The 14,251-nt window shown below is 43.8% G+C and overlaps 1 protein-coding gene across 1 annotated transcript; it reads right to left on the reverse strand.

Moving 5' to 3' along the window:
- Window positions 1-1,038: 1,038 nt before the first annotated feature.
- On the reverse strand, window positions 1,039-14,251 carry LOC119657993 (acetylcholine receptor subunit beta-like 1). Its single transcript, XM_038065211.1, has 7 exons — window positions 13,838-14,251; window positions 13,642-13,778; window positions 13,274-13,428; window positions 12,775-13,219; window positions 12,247-12,611; window positions 11,930-12,164; window positions 1,039-2,621 (listed from the first exon to the last, which is right to left on the reverse strand). Exons 1-7 carry the CDS (start codon window positions 13,893-13,895, stop codon window positions 2,457-2,459), a joined length of 1,560 nt encoding a protein of 519 aa, XP_037921139.1. The 5' UTR covers window positions 13,896-14,251; the 3' UTR covers window positions 1,039-2,456.

Below are 14,251 nucleotides of genomic sequence, written 5' to 3' on the forward strand. Positions count from 1 at the left end.
AAGTGGCAACTCTCTTGGCAAAATAAGGCAAGGGACAGATGGACTGCGTGACTGATCGACAATTTAGACCTGTGGCTGAACCGAACCCACAGTGAGATTGATTACTTCCTTATCCAACTTCTAATCGGGCGTGGAGGTTTTCAATTTTACCTGCACAAGATTGGGAAAGCACAATCTCCTAATTGTGTGTTCTGCAATGGAGTGGCTGATGACGCTGAACACACTTTTTTCTCTTGTGAAAGGTGGGACGGCTTTTGTCAGCAGCTTTAAGCAGACAGAGGGGAGCTCTCTCTAGACAACATTCTCAAAGCGATTCTGAGGAGCGCTGGCAGTTGGAGTCGTGTTGCGCATTATGTTTGGGCTCTTCTTATTGCGAAGAAGATTGAATTCGATCGGCGAAGGGACAGGATGGTAAGGGGTTCCCTGAACTAACAACTCCCTTCCTCGGCTCCCCTTCCGTTGGTGAGAGCGATTCCTTGACTTGAAGGTTCCCAAAGCCGAGAGAGCGGGAGGGCCAGCTCGAAGTAATGTGTCAAACGGTTCCAGGTTAGTTCTCTGATGACAGGGAGGTGTTTAGTTGGTAGTCCGACAGCGTACTGTTGCGGGAGTCCAACAGTCTGTGCGTAAACGCTGCCATCTACCCTACTCTAAAAAAAATCTGTAAAAATGAAGAAGCTTGGTTACTTTTTTTGAGATTTATTTCTTTTTCGAATCGAATTTAGGTTATCAGATTCTCCAGATTTGGATGTGAGCCGAGTCAGGATTAGTCCCCTGTAGTAGGATTTTATTGGGGAGGGTCTTTAAAATTGTTACAGTTTCGGGTGGTCTAGAGGTGGATTTTTGACATTATGGGTTGAAGTTGGTCATGGCTTCAGTAGAATTCTGAAATGTTGTTGGCTTGGTTGGTTGGATGGCATAAGATTGCGCGTTGTAGTACTTTTAATTGGTTTTCTTTATTTTTTCTGGACATTTCCCAACGACTTACCGGATATTCTTAAACCGTCCAATTTTACTTCGATGAAAAGATGCACATCAACTTGTAATAACTTTTTATTTTTTTCCATAGTCCAATTTTTACTAACTGAAAATTTTCACATATGCGTATACGAATCGATTCAATAGAAATTTCGGGAGAAACACAACAATAATACTTGAATGTTTCATGTTAAATAATTCCTAACGTAGATACTGTTAACTCACACAGTCAAAAAAGGAAATTTAGATAATTTTTGGAAAAACTATATCCGATATTCTTTGATTTTTCCATCTAAAATAAATTCAACATTTTTGCTTCTAAAATTACCGTTTAAAACAATCTGTTTAGTTGTCAGTTACTATGCGTTTATTAATTTATGACTTCACTAATATTAAGTACCATCTTCATTTTATTTTACGTAAATTGAAAAAGTACAAAATGGAGAAAACGTGTTTTGTCTTTAATATAATTTTACATTGAATTTTAAATTCTTTCTATTTATTAATGTTAACATTGATGTTCCTTATTTGATAAAAATGTTAATTTTTACATATACTTTTAATAGTTACCATTATTAATCTGTACGCATTAATACTTTTCACTTTGTTTTTGTTTTTTTTTTCAAAGACTTGGTGAAAAAAGGTTTTATAATATCTTTTTTAATCAAATACATTCCTTTTGCAAAAGAAAGTCCTACCAGAATCACTAGAGCATTCTCGTAACTAAAATCTTACATTTCTGTGTTTGTTTATAAATACTATCGAAACACGTAAGGTTGGCACCTGTTTTTATTGTTATTTTTGTATCTTAAAAAGTTCAACAGTAGATATCGATTATATAAATTTTGGTGCTATTTTATCAAATATCAAATAAATAAAAATCTTTTAGTTGAACCGAATACAAGTAGAATATTTCCTGTGTCTGAAATAACCGCAAGCAGCATGGGGTATTCTCTTTAAATCTTTTGGTGTTTTTTTATTATTTATTGTTCTTATCTAAATTATTTGTTAGAGTTAAGTTTGTTATTCGTGCCTCTCGATTGATTCATGTGAGTTTTGTTGAATTCGTAACAATAACTTAAATGTATCTTTGAGCAATTCATATGTATTGCGTAATAGATTGATGAGTTGTGAGCTTACTTATGCATTTATTTCGGAGTCAGAAGAAGTGAGTACTATGTTATGTCCTTGAAGGAAGAAATGAGTTTCGGTTGAGAAGTGACGTCGTTGTAATGTGGGGTAAGGCTTGGCGGTCTATGAAATATATAAATAATACTTTTTTTTCGCAACCTTACCGATAACGAAAAGCAGCTTTGGAAACAGTTTCACATTTAAACTGACTTTTTCCTTCAGGTTTTATGTTTAAATGGTTTCTTCTTCACGAGCTATACATAAATTAGATTAATTGATTACGTTTTATGTTTCGAATACCTTAATGTTGTGAGCTGTGGAATACGACTAACTACCCACATCGTTTCACTTTATTTTCCACGATAAATTTCTATGATTCGGTCTTGATCTACGTATTCGAAGATATGTGGCGCATCCATTAAAATACCAATTGTACCAGCGGTTGTTACTATGAAAAATATGTAGAGTTGAAGACGGTCGATTACCATGGCAACGTACTTCCAATCTTCACGAGTCTGTAAAAAATAATTAAATAAATAAATTGACTGTTTAGAACCGTCGCATAATTTCATTTTGTTTGTCAATTCGATAAAGAAAGAACAATCCCAAATGGCTAAACTAGGACCGGCAACGAAAAGTACTCATCAAGACCTTTCATTTGATACCCAAGATGACTATCGGGGTAGGTAGGTATCAGTGGCCGCTCCGAGGAGCCCAATTAGCGCTCTGGTGCGCCGTTTTGATGCCACAAACTTCTAAGACCGTCACTGTTGTTATGGGAGCAGGAAAGCAGAGTCCAGCCGGCCCGGATCTTCAGAGCCAGCCCGTAGCATTCACGAAGGAAAGCAGCTATCCGACCCTGCAGCTAGAAATCTTCCTGAGGTCCCCAAAAGAATGGTTTACCCAGTGTCCGCAGCCTGACTCTAGCCAGAGCTGGGCAATCGCACAGAAAGTGCATAAGGGTTTCCCTTTCTTCCCCACAGCTTCGGCAATGCGAGTTGTAAGGTATGCCGAGCCTAGCGGCAGGGTCCCCTATGGGCCGCCCAGATGGTTGAGCGTGTCTCTGCACTGCCCCACCAGCCGGGAAGATGTCGTCGTTGAGTACAAGGCCTTGATGGCCGCTTGGCTGTCCGTCAGAATGGCTATGTTACGCTTGGGGCTCGAATCAAGCTCCAGCCATCGACAGACTTCCAATATCGCCAGGACTTCCGCCTGGAATATACTGGCGAAACCTGGGAGACCATACGACTTAAATACACCTTGTGTATTCAAGAAAACCGCCGTCCGTAAAGAATACTATATCATAGTCTTGCAACACGCTGCCGATCTTCTACTTTGCCCTGGTTGGAAGGTCCACAGCAAAGTTTCTCGTGAAGTTCAGCTTGCGTGTGCCATAGTCCGTGGGGGATATCCAGATTTCTCGAGGTATTTCATCTAGGATGTTGCTGTGGCCGTAAGACTTCGCTGTCCAGCATCCGGACTCACGTAGTCTGACGGCACTGCACGCTGCAACATATTTGATGTGGAGGTCTAGGGGAAGGAGATGCAGGAGTACATTGAGAGCATCTGCCGGACAGGACTGCAGAGCCCCAGTAGCACCTGCACACGCGGTTCTTTGAATCCTATTAAGCTTCGCTCTATTGCATTTCTTCTTCAAAACCTGCCACCCTACAATAGAACCGTACGTTAGGATCGGACGCACTACAGCGGTGTACATCCAGAGAACCATCCTCGACCGGAGACCCCATTTCTTTGCAAAGGTTCTCTTGCAGGCATAAAAGGCTATACAGGCCTTCTTAACCCTCAGTTCTATGTTCAACCTCCAATTTAGCTTAGGATCCAGGATTACACCCAGATACTTTACATTAGGGGAAAGAACCAATCTTTGTTCATTCAGCCGTGGTAGATGGAATTCAGGTATCCTTGTCTTGGTGGTGAATAGCATCAGTTGCGTTTTGATTGGGTTTATGCTGAGTCCGCATCTTGCGGCCCACAGGCACACCTTTCGCAACGCTCCTTCCATGATGTCGCTCATAATGGACAGAAACATCCCTGATACTAATATCACCAAGTCGTCGGCATACGCTTGTACTGCAGCGACCGCTCAACCGTGCCAATTACCTCGTGGAGGGCGGTTTCTGTGGATTTTCCTTTGAGGTGGGCATGTTGGGACTTAGAGAAAGGCGTTCTCTCCATAATCGTCCTTAACTGAATGTGCAGGACGCGCTCTAGGGTCTTCAGCACGAAAGAGGTCAGGGTGATTGGTCGAAAGTCCTTCGCGGACTCATGACCGCGTCTGCCTGCTTTCGGTATGAAAACCACTCGTGCGCGCCTCCAGGACTGCGATACGTATCCTAAAGTGATGCAGCTCCGTTAAATCTCAACAAGCCACGGCACAACCCTTTCCTGTTGCTTCTGTAGCATGACTGGCATTATGCCATCTGGGCCTGGAGATTTGTATGCGGAGAAGCTGTTTATAGCCCAGCCGATCCTATCCTCGGTAATTACCAATTTGATAGTCTCGCACAGCAGGGGATGCCGCAAACCCTCCAAGCAAGGTTCTGACTCACAATCCTCCTCGCTGGAGGGAAAGTGGGTTTGAACCAGTAGCTATAAGGTTTCGCTAGAAGATTCCGTCCAGGAGCCTTCCGACTTTTTAAAGAAGGATGGGCTTACTGAATCTTACTGAGCCTCGCGGGGTCACTAGTGCTTTCGATGTTCTGACAATAGTCCAGCCAAGATCGCCTCTTGGCGGTCCTGATGGCCGACTTGTACTTCTTCAAGCAGTCCTTTTATGGCTGCCAGTATTTTTGCTTGTAGCAGATGTTGAAGATTTTTCTGGTCAGCTTCCTGCGACTAGAGAGATCATCGTTCCACCACCTTGCAGGGTCTTTTTGCTGTACTTAGTAGGGCATATAGATGACTATATTCGGTGAGAAAAAGTTTTACACCCTCCTTTTGCATGTATAAGGACGCCCTCTCCCCTTAAATGTCAACATAGAAAGATGTTACTCATTGTATATCTGCGCGTTCACAGTTTCCAACTTCTCTCCAAATTGAAGTAATAAAAACTTGTTGTTTCTTTTCCGTTGGTGTGGGTATTTTATTCTTGCAAATACCGATATTTCGGGAACCACTTGTTCCCTTCATCAGTGCAAACAACTTGTTTGCAAGAATAAAATACCCACACCAACGGAAAAGAAACAACAAGTTTTTATTACTTCAATTAATTAATCGTTGGAAACACCGCATAATTTCACTCTGATTCTCACCAAAGTTCGTGTCAATCGGTATAGCCGTTTCTCAGAAAAGTGCGTGCGACAGACAGACAGGTAGGCAGGCAGACCTGACAGATCTCCATCAGGCGCGTTCTTTCCTGCGGATAAGGGAATGCTCGGCGAATGCGTAGGAATATGCGCTTGTACACATTTGGAGCTGTGCATGCATCGGCATGTTTATGTGCAAGTTGGGTAGGTAGGTAGGTAGGAAGGAAAACACCTATCCGTGGACAAAAATGGCAATGGGAAGGACACCCAGAAACCAATATGGAAGAAGAAACGAGAAGGACTCGGAACCCCAGTGCCGGCGGTTTTTGGGAGTGGGCAAGCAGGCCCCCGGCTGTCGACATCCCTCGACTGCAGTGCCTCGGTGTGGGCTACTTGGCCACCGTTGCATCGAATACTATAAGCAGCCTGAAAAAAAAGCGTTTGAAAGGAGTACATCACTCCCGAGATCACCTGTTCAAAAAACACGGAAAGGTGCCTCACAAGCGGGTCATTCATTAGCCCATAGTGTGATGACTACACCTGGTCAGGACATTTAGCAGGATTTAGTATTTGATCCATTTAAGAGAAGCTCGCGAACCTGCGATCTCCTCCGAAGTCAACTTTAATGAAGGAAGCTCCCGGAAGTCTAATAAGTAGGGAAGTGCTCAGTGGGAAAAGCAAACAAAGAAGCAGTTTCAGAATACGGACGAATCATCGTTTGCCCTATTCGGAGGAAAAATAATAGAGTTGTCAGAATTCGTAAAGGACAAACACAATGTGCACCAGGCCATCAAAAACATGGTCCGAACCCTTCGTGTACTGTAAAATAGTGCGAAGGACGAAAAAAAATAATAATAATCGTTGGCGCTATAGTCCATATTGGATCAGGGCCTTGAAGTGTGTTAGAGTACTTCATTCAAGACCGTAACGGTACACTACAGGATAACAGTACCCTGTAGGAGGCAATGTGGTCAGCATTGCGCTCGTCCGAGATTATTACCCTGATTTGACTCAGGTACTCATTCGCAGCTGAGTCGACTGGTATCCGGCATCAAATCACTGCCGCAAATGAGATTTGAACCGCGATCTTCCGTACGACAGCCTTGTGCTCTAACCACTCAGCTATCCGCACCCAGAAAAAAAAGCCTCGAAAAAATCAAGCATTACCCAGGCAACACAAGCGATACCCCCTCAAAATCCATAGGGCGGTAAGCTTGAAAAGAGGAGCAGAAGAGGGGTGCGAACGATTTTTTCGGATCTTCGCAGGACGCCAAAAGACAGAAAGGTCTCTCACCGGTAAAGGGGGAAGACAAACGAAGTGATCAAAATCGTGGAAACAGCGGTGTCGGATTCAATCGATCCAAGAGAGGTAAAGCCCCAAAAAGGAACCAAGGAAGCATCGACCCAGGTTGGCAGAAGGAAAAATACGACACACAAAAGAAGATTACGGCCCGAATTGATTATCATCTTGAAAAGGCAGTGGCAGTAGGTGATACGACTTATGTCGATATCTTCAGGAAGGTTAAATCCGATCCTGAGCTGATGGACCTTGCAGAAAACATCAGCCAAATCAGACACTCCCAAAAAGGAGATTTGATGCTGGAGCTGAACAAGTCTCCTTTGGAAAAGAGGCATAAGTACGGGCCAGAAAGCCGAAGATTGTTATACAACGTAAGGACATTATTGAAATCACGCGATGCCTTAGAAAAACAGTTCTAATCACTGAGTTTGCAAGATTTCGCAGTCAGAGGAATGAGGAAGGCATGTATCTCCGAAAGCTGGTTGGACGATGCCATATTAAACTCCGCGATCCCAGAAGGGTACTCCATTTTCCGCTGTGGCGGGGACTGGGATGCATCTCGTAAGTCCACCGGCAGTGGGTTGTTAATTGCAATAAAAGATACTCGTCTTCTCCTCCTCTGGCTTTCTTTTTGACTGTATGGTTCTTCGTGTCTTCCCGTTCAACTTCCCCCCGTTCATTGTATTTGGTGTATACGTCCTCTGTGCTTGCCCTTCTCACCTGTATGAAGAATTGTTTAACAGTTTGTCGGAACTCCTTATTGTCAGATTACCTTCCATCCCTTTCTTCCTTGACAGAGATTTTAACCTCCCAGCGCTCCACTTCCAATTCCTTCCAACAACCTCTCCCATTCTTCCCTTCTCCTTTCTTCCTTTATGAACAATTGCTCTGCCTTAGATTTCAATACCACTAAAAACTTCTTGGGTCGCACTCTCAACCTTTTCGTTTCCAACCTCCTCGACTGCCACCTTTCTTTATTTCCTTGCTCCCGGTTCAAACTCCACAACCGCGCGGGGTTCAACTACCGCAAAGCCAACTTTGCGGGTCTCAACTCAGCTTTAGCGCCTATCAACTCGGTTCGTATATTAAGCAACTTAACATGTGATCAAGCTCTAAGCACATTTTACAATATCCTGTCCGATCTCCTCTCCTGCTATGTCCCTTGTTCCTTTGCTTATCTGCGTCTGTACGCAACTTGGTTCACAACGAAGATCCTTAATAACATTCGTCTGAAGCATGCACTGCGGAAGAAGTTTTGGACATCAAAGAATGACGCCGACTTTGCCCGCTTTGTGGCTATGTGCTGCACTGTGAAGTCAATGATTAAAAAAACGCATAAAAGGTACTTATTGAGCGTCGGGGCCACCCTTGCCCGTGGTAACTTGAAACCCTTTTGGTCTCACGCTATTCCCGTAATCCCACTCAATCTCTCCCGTCTTCATTCAGTTTTGCTGACTCCACTGCCAGTTGCCCATAACAATCCTGCGACCATCCCTGCACCTACTTCTCTTCCGTGTTTTCTCCCTCGACCACTCCACCCTCTAAGCCCCTTCTAATTGCAGACTGCTCCGAATCTCTGGTCATTCCTTTCCTTACGCTTTCCTTGGTTGAATTCCTCATTGGTAATCTTGACCTCAATGTCGGACCAGGTCCCAATGGGCTCTTCCTTTTTATCTGTAGAAAACACATTTCCTTCTCCCTGTGTATACTCTACAACAAAAGTCTAGAAGACAGTACCCTCATTCCTCATCTCTGGAAGGAGGCCCTTATCATCCCTATCTTCATGAGCGGAGACCCTCCTCTTGCTGTGAACTACCGCCCTGTCTTTATTTGCATCTCTTGCTCCAAAGTCATCGAAAGATACGTCAATGAGTGGTTGACCGTTCATTTCGGTCACCTGATTGTCAAAGAGCAGCATGATTTCGTGTAACATAGATCTACGGCTTTCAACCTTCTGGTCTTTACCAACTTCGTTGCTAAATGTTTTAATTCATGACAGGAGATACATGCTATTTATACTGATTTCTCCAAAGCTTTTGATACCGTTCACCGTAATATTCTCTTCTCTAAACTCTTCCTACTCAACTTCCCCCCTCAATCATCTCCTGGCTTCCAACTTATCTCCCATATCGTTCCTGCGAAGTTGGAGATTGTGACACCTCGGAAATGATAATACGCAGGTTCGCGTAGGCAGCGGATGAAGTGGACTGAGGAAATGAACCTCTTCAACATCCGCTCCTACTACGAAATAACGGTGGGGGTGGGTACAACATCTTACCGCCCCTTGTTGCACCAGAGACTCGTCGAACGTTTCCCACAATTGGCGCACATGACTGTGCAGCTCCCGGCTACCATCAGGGAGCGTCATCGGGAAAACTGGTAACCAAGAGTCGATGGGGGCAGGGGTGGCAACAGCTTCAGTACTCGCCGAAGCTGAGGTTCTGGACGAATTCCAAAGAGCGTGTATAGAGTTCTCGGAAATGGATCCTTTGCATAGACTAGGGCTTGCCAGGCTCTATGTATCTCCAGCAAGTCCGAGACTTCCTTGTCAAATCAATTATGAGATTGCATCTTGACTGTGTGCTGATATGCCACTGTTGCAACTACAATCACTTGTGTATTGTCGTGCAGTTACAGCTGTCAGATTGCACGGTCAGAAGATTCGCTTTCGTGCTATTGGTTTGAGTGACCAAAGAGATCCCCCATTGAAAATTCGTCTGGAATTTAGGTAGGACTCACTAAGGCAGGACATTGCTCGACTGATTCAAATCAGTACTGGCAATGCCAGCAGATGGGTCAGAAATAAAGTGCGAGCGTTTACAGAAACTATGCCATCCCCAGTTAGGCACCCGTAGTTGAAATTCGGGACAAACTAAAGCAGAAACTTTCTGTCGTACGCAGTCGGTTACGACGATATGGCGAAAGTGACTCCAGACGTGTCCAGAATTCAACATACGCGAGGAACCGGCGGAGCTTTTTCAGATCTCTCAACGAATCCCAACTGAGCGTCCAGACAGTGCAGTTTTCGGTAACGGAAGCAAACGAATATTGGGGTGGATTTTGGGGGTTATCCGCCCAGTATGCTGAGATTATCACTGCCGAAGGCACTCGCCATGCTACAACATCTGGTATGAATTTTGCGAATGTTACCGAAGAGGAGGTTCGACGAGCCATAAACACCTCGATGAACTGGAGGGGCCCCGAGCTGGATCGGGTGCAGAATTTCTGGTATAAGAAATTTACCAGCACACACAGTCGGATGGCACACAGCATAAATCTGGTCATGAGTCGGCCGGAGGAGTTTCCTCCCTTCCTCACTACGGGGATTACCTACCTTATCCCTAAGAAGGACACGGTGCAGGACTCCGCATTAAGTTTATGGCGACAGTCATAGAAGAGTGCCATACCACCTTATCAGTGCGTACATCTGAGGGAGCTGATACCTCAGAGCCCATCCGTATACGGAGGGGCATCTTCCAGGACGATTCGTTGAGTCTCCTTTGGTTTTGTATGGCAATGAACCCCCTTTCATGGCTACTGAATGATGTTAGAGGGCATGTTTTTGCAATAAAGTATGGCCTACGTGCTAAGTCCGAACTGACACACTTGATGTACTTAGATGACATCAGACTGTATGCTTGTTCTGATAACCATTTTAAAGGTCTGTTGCGAATAGTAGACATGTTCAGCCGTGATATTCGGATGGAATTTGGATTAGATAAGTGTCGAATCCAAGCCATCTGCAAAGGTCATCATAAGCCGCATGCCGGACATAGCAGTGGTAAATTCCACATCCAAGCTATGACCGAGACAGACTTTTACAAGTGCAAGGAACCCATGCTCGAGTTGGTGATCTGAAGGATGCTCTGCTGTCCGAATTCCTGCGACGTGTAAAGCCGGTGCTGAAATCGCATCTTTCGGGGAAGAATAAGGTAAGCACATTGAATGTATTCGTTATTTCTTCACTGGCTTATGCATTTGGAATATTGCCGGGGACGAAGACCGCAACTGGAAAACGTCTAACGGTGGATACGGACAACTATGCCCAAATTTCGAATGCATCACCCAAACTCTGCCATGGAGTGGATAAACCTACCTCGTGATATCGGAGATAGGGGCGTAGTTGACGTGGCGACACAACATCATCGCCAAGTCGAATTGCTGCGCGCTTATTTTTACAGCAAAACTCAGGGGAGTCCCTTGCATGCGGCTGTCCGTAAGGTAGACTGTGGGCTGACTCCACTTAACTTGAAGGAGCCATCGATCAATAAGGATCCGTCCTTCAATCCTCTTAGTGGGGTGAAGTTGGACCAAGAGCAGATCGATGAATAGAAGTCGAAGGCAATGCACGATTTGCATTTGTCGAACAGATGGCTGCGTGCTGGGGAGCTCTTTGTTGAGACGGACGGATTCATGTGTGCCATTCTGGACGGCGTGGTCGCCACCCGAGCTTATAAGAAGCTCATAATGAAAGAACGGATAGAGAACGACCAGTGCAGAATGTGTGGTTCGGCGTTAGAGACGTTGGACCATCTAATTTCTGGCTACACTGTTGTGGCACCGGCGCAATACATCACCAGGCACAATGCTGTATGTAAGGTTATCCATCAAAACCTTGCATACAAATATGGGCTGATCTCGGGAGCATGTCCAGTTTACTGATATGAGCCGCAAGCAGAAGTTGATAGTTTTGTTTACAGCATGTATTGGGACCGGCAAGTTCTGACTGATTGCCATATTCCACACAACACAACGTACTGTTAGTTGACAAGACGGGTCGCTCCGCATATATTTTTGATGTTGCTAACCCCCCTAATAGCAACATTGAACGGAAATACGTGAAGAAGAAGATTAACTGTAAGCCACTGGCTCGGGAAATTAAAGAAATTTGGCGTCACGAGCGGGTGGTTATAGTTCCCATAATATTGTCAGCTATAGGTATTGTACCTAAATCCGTCATAGTCTCCCTTGATATCCTGGGACTCTCACACAGTCTGGTTCAAACCATGCAGAAGTACACCATTTTGCATACGTGCTCGATGTTGCGGGGAGTTCTCGATGGATTCTCCCATTGGCCTACCACCAACGCTTTAGTTTTTCAGTAGGTAGGATCGTCTAAGCCTAAATGTTTGACATTTAGTGCAATCTAATTTGTCTAACAGGGGACTGCAATGAGTAGATTTTTTAGGGCAAATAGTGGTTGTAGGGTCTTAATTCCAAATTAGGTTAAGTTTCACGTCGGGTTTTTGCAACTTACCTGAATGTATAAATCCTCATTCCTTAAATGTTCCGCTATAAATTCAACTGCTTCTGTTGCTTTGCTGGCTTCCGGTGACAGAAGGATCGAATCAGAGCTTTCGCTTTCTCTCCGGCAAGAATCGCCAACTCCAAGTTCTCCTCCGCAATTCATTTTGCGGTTAATCTTACAATTTGGATGATGTAAATCAGAGAGTTCCATGACTTCCATTTTAGCCTGTTTTGCTCCAATGGCACTGAAATAGGAAATCAACTTATGAAAAATGTCCTATCCTAGAATTGATAGTGATGAACTCTTTTGGCTCAATCTTTTCTTACCTTATGTGTTTCGGTATTTCCGTTGGAGAACCATAGGATGGATGCGGATTTGGTGGAACACTCATTCCAGGCATTTCCATCATCCAACGAAGACGTGTTTTTCGTGGACGTTTCATTAGTAAAAAGGCTGGTAAATAGTGAAGAAAAACGGATCTAATCCACATTGGCATTCGATGTGTACGAGGACCTCGGAAATTCCAGTTGATGATAACAACGGTTACTAAAATTGATACTGTATTCATGATGAAGGTGAAAAGTAAATATTTAGCAATGAGTGGAAGAACAAGTGACGTAGGCGGTAGAATCTTCGAAACCAGCAACAGGAACACAACCAGTGACAGAAGGATACTAATACCTAATGTGACCTAGGAAGTAGGACAAAAATATTGTTGTTATTACCTTTGTAGGAACTCATTTGAGTCAACGGGATTACTACTCTTGACACCATTTCATAAGAACATGGTTTGATAAATGGACCTATTTGGATCACCTAACTGATCCCTGAGAATGTGTTTAATGGGAAAATACCTTTTCTCCCGCTTCGGCGGGTAAATAGAACACCAGGACGCAGAGAAATGAAATCAATACGGTTGGAAGAATCAAGTTGACAGTGTAGAACAGTGTCTTCCTACGTATTATGATATAAAAGGTGATATCAGTTTCAGTCGGATGATTGCCGTTTCCCTCGTAAACATTCAAGTAGGCCGGTACTTCGATGATATCCCACGTTCCAGACTTCCAATAATCCGAAAGGTCGACAAAGTTCTTATTGTTATACAATGCCAATGATACTTGATCCCCATTGAATGTCCACGAGCCGAACTTCATGATGCACGTTTGCTGATCGAACGGAAAATATGTGACATCTATAGTACAGGAACTTTGGTAAATAGCTGGCGGTACCCAAAGTACTTCTCCATTGGGGTAAATAAGAACGTTGGATTTATATCGAACTTCGTAGTTGCCATCGGCGCTGAGATACAGAATTGAAATTAGATAAAAGTAGGGAGGGACATCCAAGTCTTACTTATTGAACAGGACAATATCGGGTTTCCAAACTTTATCAGGTGGAAGACGCAATACCCCGATGCCGCCATAGTCAGCTTCGTCCCACTGCAGCTGGTAGTCACTCCATACTAGACGCAGCCAAACGTTGGACTTCATAATTTGATTCTTTTCGTTCTGAAAGGATCAAAGGAAAATGTCAATGAAAGGAATCTATATCGAGTGGCTACACCCTATAGTCAACTCCAATGAGTTACAAGAGACTGGGAAGGTCGCGCACACATGCTATCTTGTGACTACTTCAGAATATAAAATATGTATCAGCCAAGTCACAGTAGCCTTGAGTAACAATACGTCCTTCTGAGTAAAAGCGAAACTATAAAAACTTACCACATTGATTAGTTGAACGAATGCCAAACCGAAACGTACATCCACTTTCTGGGTCATATTCTGTACAGGCCGAATTAATTTGTTGTATCCTCGGAAGAGATCTCGAACGAGTCGCTCCTCATCCTCGGATGATTTTACTATGTCCAAAGAAGTTCATTAATTTTATCGCACAATCACCAAGGAGCTCACTTCCTACCTGGACTCAGAGTCGCAATCACACACAATAACAGCGAAATCCTTAATATTCCCTCCATTTCTGCCAATTACACAATCAATCCTTCGTAATCTAGTAAATTCTGTATTATTTGCATGTTTTCATCTTCGTTGTATTTTACGAAATCAACTTTTCTATAAATTCGAAGCTCTCCTGATGGACATTGGGGAAACGCCTTAAGAGTGTAATCCAGGTGGCGAGTGGTATCCCTTTCACGTTAGACCTATCAACTCCAACTTGGCGAAGAGGTGTCACACATGGAACTATTGTTCGGCAGCGATTGGACTTATCTAAGCATTTTATCACGTTTAAAAACAACTATAAAACATGAACCTTATATACAGGATTTTGAATTTTTTAAACTTATACGTGCGTGACACTACTCGTAAGCCGTGT

The sequence above is a fragment of the Hermetia illucens genome, chromosome 5 (assembly GCF_905115235.1).
Source record: "Hermetia illucens chromosome 5, iHerIll2.2.curated.20191125, whole genome shotgun sequence".
Taxonomy (NCBI): Eukaryota; Metazoa; Arthropoda; class Insecta; order Diptera; family Stratiomyidae; genus Hermetia; species Hermetia illucens.

What these genes read in the sequence shown, in the direction of transcription:
- LOC119657993 (XM_038065211.1), bottom strand. Translation starts at nt 13,895, where the DNA reads ATGGAGGGAATATTAAGGATTTCGCTGTTATTGTGTGTGATTGCGACT. An exon ending in GATATTGTCCTGTTCAATAA is followed by an intron (nt 13,220 to 13,273) that starts GTAAGACTTGGA and finishes TCTGTATCTCAG; the next exon opens with CGCCGATGGCAACTACGAAG. An exon ending in ATGAGGATTTATACATTCAG is followed by an intron (nt 2,622 to 11,929) that starts GTAAGTTGCAAA and finishes TATTTTTTACAG; the next exon opens with ACTCGTGAAGATTGGAAGTA.